This window comes from Elephantulus edwardii, unplaced genomic scaffold (assembly GCF_000299155.1).
Source record: "Elephantulus edwardii isolate Elephantulus edwardi_28Jun2011 unplaced genomic scaffold, EleEdw1.0 scaffold00006, whole genome shotgun sequence".
Lineage (NCBI taxonomy): Eukaryota > Metazoa > Chordata > Mammalia > Macroscelidea > Macroscelididae > Elephantulus > Elephantulus edwardii.
Genome location: NW_006399756.1, coordinates 36,345,829 through 36,357,040, shown reverse-complemented (window position 1 = coordinate 36,357,040; position 11,212 = coordinate 36,345,829). Strand labels below are relative to the sequence as shown.

At 38.4% G+C, this 11,212-nt stretch overlaps 1 protein-coding gene across 1 annotated transcript in view; it reads right to left on the bottom strand.

Annotated features, from left to right (window-relative positions):
- LOC102858390 (cytochrome P450 2C26-like) overlaps nt 1-11,212 on the bottom strand; it is a 54,464-nt gene that overhangs the window by 8,368 nt on the left and 34,884 nt on the right. The window contains exons 4-7 of the mRNA XM_006880212.1: nt 9,621-9,631; nt 8,030-8,171; nt 4,654-4,841; nt 3,075-3,216 (exon numbers count right to left, since the gene is read on the bottom strand). Coding sequence (XP_006880274.1) covers nt 3,075-3,216; nt 4,654-4,841; nt 8,030-8,171; nt 9,621-9,631 — 483 coding nt within the window. The remainder of the gene's footprint in view (nt 1-3,074; nt 3,217-4,653; nt 4,842-8,029; nt 8,172-9,620; nt 9,632-11,212) is intronic.

Here is an 11,212-nt window from a genome sequence, read left to right as displayed (position 1 = left end):
CATGCATAAGAGAGCTGGACAATGACTAATGATGATAGAAGGAGAGTTGACGTCTTTGAGCTTTGGTGCTGGAGAGAGTATTGTATATACTATGGACTGCTAGGAGAACAAACAAGTTCATCCTGGAGAGGGTGAAGCCAGGCCACTCCTTAGAGGCAAGGATTATGAAGCTTCATCTGACATACTTTAGACAGGTTGCAAGGTGGGATCAGTTCTTGGAGAGGAACATCATGCTTGGGAGGGTGGTGGGACAGCACAGGAGAGGAAGACCCCCAATGAGATGGATTAAGTCTATCATAAGGTAATGGGGCAGGTGTGTCAGAGACAATAAGATTGGCAAGGGATAGAGCAGGGTTTAGGGCTGTTGTACATAGAGTAGCTATAAGTCATAGGCGACTCAATGGCATATAACAATAAGAACAATCAATTACTGCATCCACATTTTTTGATAATGTCTTCAGTACAGCTTGATCTTCTTTCCAATTATTGAAACTTAAGGCTTGAATTTGTTTATCAGTTCTTTCAGCTCAAGAAGTGCAGATTGAAGTCTTCCCTCTTTGTTCCCATATTCTAGGTTTCTGCATGTTGCTGTTGTTGTTGTTGTTGTTGTTGTTGTTGTTGTTATGTCTCACTGAGTTGCTTGCAACTCATAGTGACCCTATGTACAATTGCCCTGAAACATGCTCTATCTTGTTACAATTGCCCTTAAACATGTTCTATCTTGTGTGAGCTTTACTGTGTCTGACACACCTACTCTCATTACCATAGTCACTGAAACAATCCATTTCATCGATAGTCTTCCTCTTTCTCTGTCCCTCAATCCTTCCCAGCATAATGTCCCTATCCAAGGACTGGTCCCTTCTTGCAACATGTCCAAAGTATGTCAAATGATGCCTGAGAATCCTTGCCTCCAAGGAGCAGCCTGGTTTCATCCTCTAGGATGAACATATTTGCTCTCCTGGCAGTCCATGATACATTCAATGTTCTTCTCCAGCACCACAGCTCAAAGGCATCAATCTCCTTCTATTATCCCTAGTCCAGCTCTCTGACTCATAATAAGCAATTGAGAAGACTAAGGCCTGATCAGGCTCACCTTAGTCTCCAGAATGACATTGTTGCTTTTCAGTATTCTTGAGAGGTCCCTTACAGCCAGCTTTCTCAATTCAAGTCATCTGTTGATTTCCTGGCTGCTGGTACCAAGAGTGTTGAGTGTTGATTGTGGAGCCAAGCAAACTAAAGCTGTTAAGAATCTCAGTCTCTTCATCATCATAATGTTTCCAATGTTTCTGCATATTGTATTATAATAGTTTGCTACATCTTCTTGAACTGCCTTTTGAAATGTTCTGTTCAGCTCCACTTTTACTTCAATATCTTTCTCTTCCTTTTGTTTTGGCTTCTCGATGTTATAGTCAAATTTTCAGAGTCTGTTCTAATATCCATTTTGGTGTTTTATTTTTCCTCTCTTTGAAGTCACAGGGTTGGGCAAATTAGAAATTGACCACCTAAAATGTGGAGATTAATGCATGAGGCATGAAGTTGCTGACTTACACTTTCACAATTATAGTTATTGTATATTCTAAGGAGTAAATTAATCCTTCAAATATGAAGGTTAATGGCTAGTATTGGAGCCTGGCTAACTTGTAAAGCAAGATTAGCCCTGTACCATAAGACCAGCAAGACTAACTCCATCTTGGCTATAGTATCTGCTTAGCAGTAAAAAACTCAAGGAAGTAGCATGTTAAAAAATAAGAATGCCCAAATGTCTTAAACCTTAAAGAATGTAGTGTTCTTATCAACCGAAACCATTTTTTCCTTAAGGCACACAATAAGATATTCTGGAAAACATCCTTGCATTGTGCCAAGGTTTGTAAAAGTTAATGATTGCCAGATGGTCAACATCTTGTGACTATATGAGCTAATGTGATTGTTATAGCGGATGTGCTACTAAAAAGCCTATATGTACTTTGTCTAAAAAATAAAATTTTGCTATTCACCATCAGCAATAGCCTCTCTGCATCTTCATTTAATCCTTGCCCCTTCTCTCAGTGGAACTGTTCAACATAACAAGGCAGGACCCCGTTAGGCTAGCAAAGCCAAGGCATGTGTTAAGGGTTTATTGTTCAAAATGGCTTTCCTAGCCATTGAGCTTGTTATTGGATGAGTGGGAATTTGAGAATAAATTATTTTAGCCTATCCACAGGGAGATTGATTAGTCTCACCATTTAATTGAGCTGATTCAGCAACAGAATTTAAGAATCTCACCACCAGCAAAAAAGAAGCAAGAGAAATTAATATGTCTTTTGGGTCTAGAATTCTTGTGCCAGCTAGACCCACAACAGCAGAAACAGTTGTGGCCACAGTAAATAACTAGAGACCTGGCATAAGTTAGAGCTGACCTTAGACCTGCTACCCCATGGAACATGAGCTAAGAGCCCATGTTTGTTAGAGGATTGAGGTGGGACTGTTGTTGTTGTTGTTATGTGCCCTCAAGTCGTTTGGAGGTGGGCCTGGGGAGCCATAATTGGAAAAACTAAGAGCCTAAAGCCTCAAGACTGGGGTGCCTGTGAACACATTGTAAGTTATATTGACTGAGTCATTTTTATCTGTTACCAATCTGAATTAAAAGTTTTGACTTCCCTAATATGGTTCTGTGTGTTCTTTGAGCTATTTTGATGAATCTCAGAGTCAGTAACACAGTAAGACTGGTATTAGAGAGAGTAAAAAGAGGTGTGGGAATATGAGGAACATGTCTGACCTCACAGAAATTGGTTTTGTATTGTGGGTGCTGTTGACAGGGACAGTTCCTCATTATGGAGTTTATAGAAGTCAGATATGGTCATCTCCATGTAACCCTTTCTATTTTACACATTCACAAAAGACTGTTTCTCTGACCCAAGTATGAAGGTGTATGACAGACAGGAAAATACATAAGCATTTGGAGTGATGCTTGTGATCATGTAAAAAGAACTATTTACTAGATAGAGTTTAGGCAAGTCTCAAATGTTCCCACCTATATATGCTGTTACTTGGTAGGAATTACAGATATTTTACAGATAGATGTAATTTTCTACTACCTGCTGAGAAAGCCATGAAGTAATCACTCTTCTTAAAGTTGCCACTTTTGTCCAGAAAGTGGCCAGGGTCAAACGTCTTTGGATTAGGAAATTCTTTTTCGTTGTGAAGCACAGAAGTCAGTGAAATTAATATGGTCGTACCCTGCAATAAACAGACACAAATACAGTGAGTGACCCTGGAATTGTTCTTTATTTTAATTTTTAAATAAATTGTTGAAAGTAATAGTTTTTGTTTATAGTAAATGTTCTTATTTTTGCTAAGACTGTCTTATTGAATGTATGTGGAGTGAAGATAGAGTTTTAACAAAGATGTTCTAAGTGCTAAGGAAAAGAAAAAACAAATTTCATTCTTAGAAAAATGACTATATGTGTTCTTCTTCAGACCTAGCTAGCATTCCACCGAGCACAAAGAGAAAGCACAGTGTCTTTTCAGGAAGTTTCTGAGGTGGCTTCTTGCCTTGAGCATGCATGTGAATTTTTCCCTTTCCTTGTGTGTTGCTCTTGACTGTTTTGGTTTATCTGCTACTTTTTAGTGTGATGTTAGAATATATTTGGAAATACAAAGAGCTAAGCTCATCTAAAAGAAGCATAAAGCATAAAGAATAATAGCAAATTTTGAAGATTTAACATTGCTATATATGAAGACCTCCCCTAAATCTTTAGAGTTTCAAATTGGAGGGAACAGAAAATTAATCAAGCTGCACTTAAAATCCACAGTCCTCAAATAACAAATGCTGGTGAGGTTGTGGAAAAACTGAAATCCATATTCACTGCTGGTGGAAGTGTAAAATGGTGCAACCACTATGGAAGGTTGTATGGTGCTTTCTCAAAAAGTTGCAAATAGAAATTCCATTTGACTCAGCAATTCCACTACTGGGAATATACCCTAAAGAATCCATAACTGCCACCTAAGCAGACATATGCACATCATGTTTATTGCAGCTTTGTTCACAGTAGCAGCAAGTTGGAAACAACTCAAGCGCTCATCAACAAATGAATGGATAGAGAAGCTGTAATATAGTCACACAACGGAATTTTATACTGCATTGAAAAATAAGGAACTCATGAAATATACAAAATGGGTGGCCTTGGAGTACATTATGCTGAGTGAAATATCTCAGCCACAAAAAAAGACATATACTGCATAATGCCACTGTTATAAAAGAGGACTGACATAGAGTTTGGGGAGACACTGAGAAGAGTGGGTAAATAATGTATACTGCAGTGAAACAGATGAGGGAGAGAACTATTTAAAAGGGATATATGATTAGGTATCATTGTCATGACAGGAGTCCAGAGTGAAGCCAGCACAGTGGAGTAGACTTGGGAGGAGGGGTTGTATAAAAATTAAAGAATTTTTCTTTTCCTTTTCAAAGAGAAGAGCAAATGGGGCGCAGGGGTCGGCAGGGAGAAAAGTGCAACAATGAATGAATAGAAATCCAAAGTCTCTGTAATTTTTCAAAATAAAAATAAAATCCATAATCCTTTTGATTCCTCTAATCCTGTGTTAGTAGAAGACTGGCACAGTACCATGTATATATTGAGCTCTAGTTTAAAAAAAAAAACCACAAACATTTACCTTGGGAATGAGGTAATTTCTGAAGTTAACATCACGAGTCACTGAATGAAGCATGTTGCTTGGGAGGAGGTTAATGTATCTCTGGATCTCATGCACCACAGCATCTGTGTAAGGCATATTGCCCCTATCTTGCATGCAGGGGACTCGGTGGCTGCCAATCACTTGGTGAATCTCTTTCTGGACTTTATCTAGTATGTCATAAGTAAGAACTGATGAAAATGTGAATTTTGGGGGGGGGTTGTCATTTCAACAAGATTACATAAAACAGGAGAAAGACAGGAAATCCCTTCTCACATGATTTACAGCTTTGGAAATCAGTAATCAGTTTTGACTCAATAGTAATGCATTTTAACTTTTGAATTATTGGGAAAGCAGAGATAATCTATTGTTTTTGTTTGTTTGTTTGTTTGTTTGTTTTCTTTATATCCTCCCTCATACCATTTTCATAAATTCTGTCTATTGTGAATTGCTTATTTAGCAGGCCTATTGTCATGCAATTGGAAGAAGGATTAGCACCCACATCCTAATCAACATGTCTCTGGAAACTATACAAACTTTGAGAAACAAAGATAGTTACAGAAAGGCTTCAGATCTTTTGTTCATAGGGTTACTTGATAGCCATCAACAACAACAACATCACCTAAAAGTACATTACAAAGACAGAGGAAAAAGAAAAGACCAAATGCTTGTCAGAAGAGACTGAATATTACACAAGAGTGCCAAGAAGCAAAAGCAAAGGGAAGAAATCAAGACGTAAAGGAGCTAAATAGAGGATTTCAAAGGGCAGCTCAGGAAGACAAAGCAAAGTATTACAATGAAATGTGCAAAGGGCTAGAGACTGAAACTCAAAAGGGCCAAATTTGCTTGGCATTTCTTAAGCTGAAGGAACTAAAGAACAAATTCAAGTCATGATTTGCAGCAATTAAAGATGCTATGGACAGAATATTACATTGTTCAGGAAGCATTAAAAGAAGATGGGAGGAGTATACAGAGTTAATTTATTTTTAAAAAAATTGGCTGACATATGAAAAAGAGGCAATGGTGATGAAGGAAGAGGTTCAGGCTGCTCTGAAGGTTTTCACAGAAAAATAAGGCTCCAGGAATTGATGGATTACCAATTAATGTATTTCAACAAATAGATGCTGCCATAGATGTGCTTACCAGCTTGTGCCACAAAATCTAAAGGACAACAACCTGGGCAACTGACTGGAAGAGATCTATATTTATTCCCATTCCAAAAAAGGTGACCCGACAGAGTGTAGAAATTATCAAACAATATCGGTAATATCACACACAGGCAAAATCATGCTGAAGATTATCCAAGAACAACTGGAACATAGACAAAGAACAACTATAAATACAAGTTGGAATTAGAAGAGGTTGTGGCACTAGAGATACTATCTCTAATGTCAGAGGTATCTTGGCCGAAAGCAAAGCATACCAGAGGAATGTCTTGTGTTTCATTGACTATGCAAAGGCATTTGATTGTGTGGATCACAACAAATTGTGGCTAACCTTGAGGAGAATGGGAATCCCAGAACACTTGTTTGTGCTCATGTGAACCTATACTCAGACCAAGTAGTCCTTAGAACAGAGCAAGAAAAAACTGACTACATGGTTCAAAATCAGGAAACTGGTGTGTGGAGGATATATCCAGTCTCCATATCTTTTCAGCCGATATGCAGAACAGATAATTCAGGAGGTTGGAATTTATGAGGAGGAATGTGGTATCAGAATTGAAGGAAGACTCATTAACAACCTATGTTATGCAGATGACACAACTTGCTTGGTGAAATGGAGAACCTGAAGTGCTTGCTGAGGAAGGTCAAGGACTGTAGTCTTCAATAAGGATTGAAACTCAATATCATGAAGACAAAGATTCACGTCACCGGACAAATTGGCAGAATGATAGCAGATGGAGAAGAGATTGAGGTTGTTAATAATTATAGCTTACTCAGATTCACAATCAACACTCTTGGCCCCAGAAGTCAAGACATCAAAAGACAAATTGCACTGGAAAAATCTGTTGTCAGGGATCTCTCCAGAGTACAGAGAAGCAATGATGTCAGTCTACAGACTAAGGTGCATCTGATCCAGGCCATGGTCTTCGCAATTACTTGCTATGTATCAGATAGCTGGACAATGACTAAGGATGACAGAAGAATTGATGTCTTTGGAATGTAGTTCTGGAGAAGAGTCAAGAACATACGATGGGCTACCAAGAAAAAAGTCTCAGTCTTGGAGAGGGTGAAATCAAGTTTCTCCTTGGAGGCTAGGATTTTGAAGCTTAATCTCTCATGCTTTGGGCATGCAGCCAGGAGGGGTCAGTCCTTGGAGAAGAACATCATGCTTGGAAGGGTGGAGGGAAAGTGCAAGAGAGGAACACTCTGGATGAGATGGATTGATAAAGTAACTGAGGCAATGGGGGTAGGTGTATTTGAGTCAGTGAAACTGGCTCAGGACAGAGTGGGCTTCAGAGGGTCACTAAGAGTCACAAGTGATTCAATGTCACATAACAACAACAGTGCCCACCAGAGACTTTTGGTGGCATAGTGAGTAAGGAGCTGCACTGTTAATTCAAAGACACATGATTCAAATCCACTAACTGCTCCTCAGGAAAAAGATGGACAATCTCCTTCTGTCTGATTTACTGTCTCTGCAAATATGCTGGATGGTCAGGTATGAATTGATTATGAGTGAATGGCACATAACAAGTAACTTTCTTGAAACTATCCTGGTAAAAGTCCTTTCCCACATAACACCAAGCCATGATATTTTCCATTACTTTTTATGCATACAAACATTGGACAATGAATAGGAAACTGAAGAAGATTTGATGTCTTTGAACTGTGGTGTTGGCTAAAAGTATTGAATATACCATGTACTGCCAAAAGCACAAGATTATTTTGGAGAAAGTGTAACCAGGATGCTTTTTGGATGCAATGATTTAGAAACTCATCTCATATATTTTGGGCACATGATCAAGACGTGCCAGTCCCTGGAAAAGACATCAGACAGCTTGGAAAAGTGGAGAGTGAGTAAAAGAGAGGAAGACTCTAAATTTGGTGCTTTGACTAGTGAACTACAACAGGGAGCTTCAGCATGGTGGAGAGTGTGAGGATGGCACGGGGTAGGACAAGGTTTCAGTTTGCTTTTCATTAGGTCACAATGTATTGTAGTCAGTGAAACAGCATCTAACCACAACATAACCTCATCACCCTCACGAATCTTTATGATGTTGCTCTGCCCATGTTTTATTACCCATCAAGTATCTTAATAATTTATATTTCTTTAAGAGACATAAGGTAGAAAATTCTAGCTATTTAATACCAACTTTCTTTCTGAAGTTCATCCTATCCACCATTTGTGCTCATACCTCTGACCTCAGGGTGCTTCAGCAGAAGTAGGAGTCCATATCTCAGGGTGGTGCTTGTTGTCTCTGTCCCAGCTCCAAACAGGTCATTTACAGTGGCTACCAAGGTTTCAGTAGTAAATTCAGTCTGTTTATTGTGCTTTTCCTAGGAATATTAAGCAATAGTTTGACATAGTAATTTTCCAGTTTATTTATTTGCAATCCTTTTGCACTTTTGAATCAAAGACTCACGGTATGAATCCACAAGCTGTTCCATGAGAGAAAGATGGATAATCTACCCATATGGGATTTAATACCTTTGAAAATCCACTGGAGGGTCAGCTACGGTTAGACAACAAAAACAACATATTTTCCTTTTCTTGTGTAAAATTTCTATTTGTCATCCTAGGTAGGTTATGCCAGAGGATTTTTACCAATGACTTAGAAATCATGCCCAATAACTAAGGGGGGGGGGGCGGGGGAAGTATGCATACTTTCATTTCTGACTATTAGTTCCTACTGCACTGATTGTGAATTCAAGTAAAGAGAGATCCGTGAAAACACCAGCCTTTTCTTCCTCTTTTATGATACCATCTATCATTCCAAGAATTTTTGCTTTTTTAATGTTGAATTATAATCTGAACTGAAAGGTTTTATCAGTGAATGGTATCTCTTGAGAAAGATACCATGCTTGTTAAAGTAGAAGATAGGTGAAAAAGAGGAAGGTTCTCAACATGATGGATTGCCAGGGTGGCTGCCCGCAGTCCCATTGAAACTGAGTATAAATAAAGAATCTTCTAGTTGGTCTTGACTTTGATTCTTGTCAGACAGATCATTCTAAACAATCCTCATAATAATTTCCCTTATAATTATTGGCATTTTTATTCCTGTGTTGAACACCACATATATTTGAGCAAATATAAAACTTTCGATGCCAATATCCATAGTTAAGGTTATCTGACAGACAAAAAATTCCAACTCTGTGACTGTTCTAATTAATTTCTAGTTACAGCCAAATGAGGCTTTTCCCTTCAACCTGCCTTATCTTTTTGCCAACAGAAACCTCTGTGTATATATAATTAGACATATCTGGAATTCCTTCTCCTTCCCTTACTGCAATATTTCTTTTCATTCTCTCTTTCACTATGAGCAATGATGATTCCCAACTTCACTTGATAAAATGACATTTAATATTTTAAGACTTCTTTTAATTATTTCTATTTCATCTTTGGTGGGCAGTTTCCTTCTCTTTAGGCTGATTGTAATTACCGAAAGATCTTAACAATCAACACTCAAAATAACAGTAGTCAAAATCAAAAGATGTTATGCTGAGTAAAACAACCTGTTGAAAGTGCTGAAGTATAAGGATGTTAGTTAAATACTAAGATGTGCCTGATTCAAGCCATGATGTTTACCATTTCTTCATAAGCATGTGTAAGTTAGACAATACAAGGAAGATCAAAGACATGATGCCTTTCAATTGTGGTGTTGGGGAAGAATATCAAGTATTGCATAGATATTTGCCAGGGGAAAAAAAACAAACAAGTTAATCTTGTAGGAAGTGTATCCAGAGTGCTCCTTGGAAGGAAGAATGATGAGACTTCATCTCAAATACTTTCATCATGTCTGAAATGGAGGAAATTCTCAGAAAAAATGTCATATGTGGAAAGAGGTAGCATGAGAATAAGAAAGGCCCTCAACAAGATGACCTGACATAGTGACATCAACAGTGGACTTGTCAAAGTGGAGATTGTGAGAATGATGCAGGATAAGGTTTTGGCCTGACATTCAGGTCATTATGAGTTCACTCAATGGTACTAAGAGAAACAGTAAAGAAAAGGATCTACTTATTTTAATTTCTTAACCATTCAACATAATGTAATTTTTCAATTACCTCATGAAGATTATTGTTGATCTATGCACATGTTGTTGTTGTTATGTGTCATCAAGTCCCTTGTGACTCAGCCCTCCTATTGTACATGCCTTGAAACATGCTCTATCCTGTGCCAGTCTTATTGTCTCTGGCACATCTATCCTCATTACCCCAGTCACTGAATCAATACATCTCTTTGAGAGTCTTTCTCTCTTGTACTGTCCCTCCACCCTTTCAAGCATTTTGTCCCTCTCCAAGGACTGGTTCTTCCTTGCAACATGCCCAAATTATGTCAGACAGAGTTTCAAAATCCTTGCCTCCAAGAAGGAGCCTGATTTCATCCTCTCTAGGATCAACCTGTTTGTTCTCTTAGCAGTCCTCTGTGTATTTGGCACTCTTTCCCAGCACCACAACTCAAAGCATCAATTCTTCTGTCATCTTTAGTCATTGTCCTGCTCTTTGATGCATAGCAAGTAATTGTGAAGACCATGGCCTAGGTCAGGCACAACTTAGTCTATAGACTGACATAATTTCTCCTCAGTACTCTAGCAAGGTCCCTGACAGCACATTTCCCCAATGCAATTCATCTTCTTATTTCCTTGCTGCTGATATCAAGAGTGTTAACTGTGGAGCTAACCAAGCTGAAACTGTTAACAGTCTCAATCTTTTCACCATCTAGCATGATGCTGCCAATTTTCCTAATGAAAGGAACTGAAGAACAAATTCAAGCGGTGAGTAGCAATATTTATGGATGATCAGGGCAGAATATTGAATAACCCAGGAAACATCAAAAGAAGAGATAAGGACTACAGAGTTACTATACAAAAATAATTGGCTGACACAGAAGAATTTCATGAAGCAACATATGATCAAGAGCCTATGGTAATGAAGGAGGAAGTTCAAGCTGCTCTAAAGGAATTGGTAAAAAACAAGACCCCAGGGATTGATGGCACACCAATTGACATATTTCAAGAAATAGATTCTACCCTGGATGTGCTCATCAAGTTGTGCCAAGAAGTAAGGAGGACAACTACCTGGTCAAATGACTAGAAGAGATCCATATTTATCCCCATTCCCAAAAATGGTGACCAAACAGAATATGGAAATTATTGAACAGTATCATTAATATCACATGCAAGCAAATATCCTGCTGAAAATTATCAAAAAATGACTGGAACAGTACATCAGTAGGTAGCTGTCAGATGTTCAGGCTGGATTTATTAGAGACTGTGTGCTAGGTGTATTATAGCCAATGTTAGATGGATCCTAGCTGAAGTGAGAGAGTGCCAGAGGATTGTCTGTTTCTGTTTCATTGACTGTGCAAAGGCATTTGA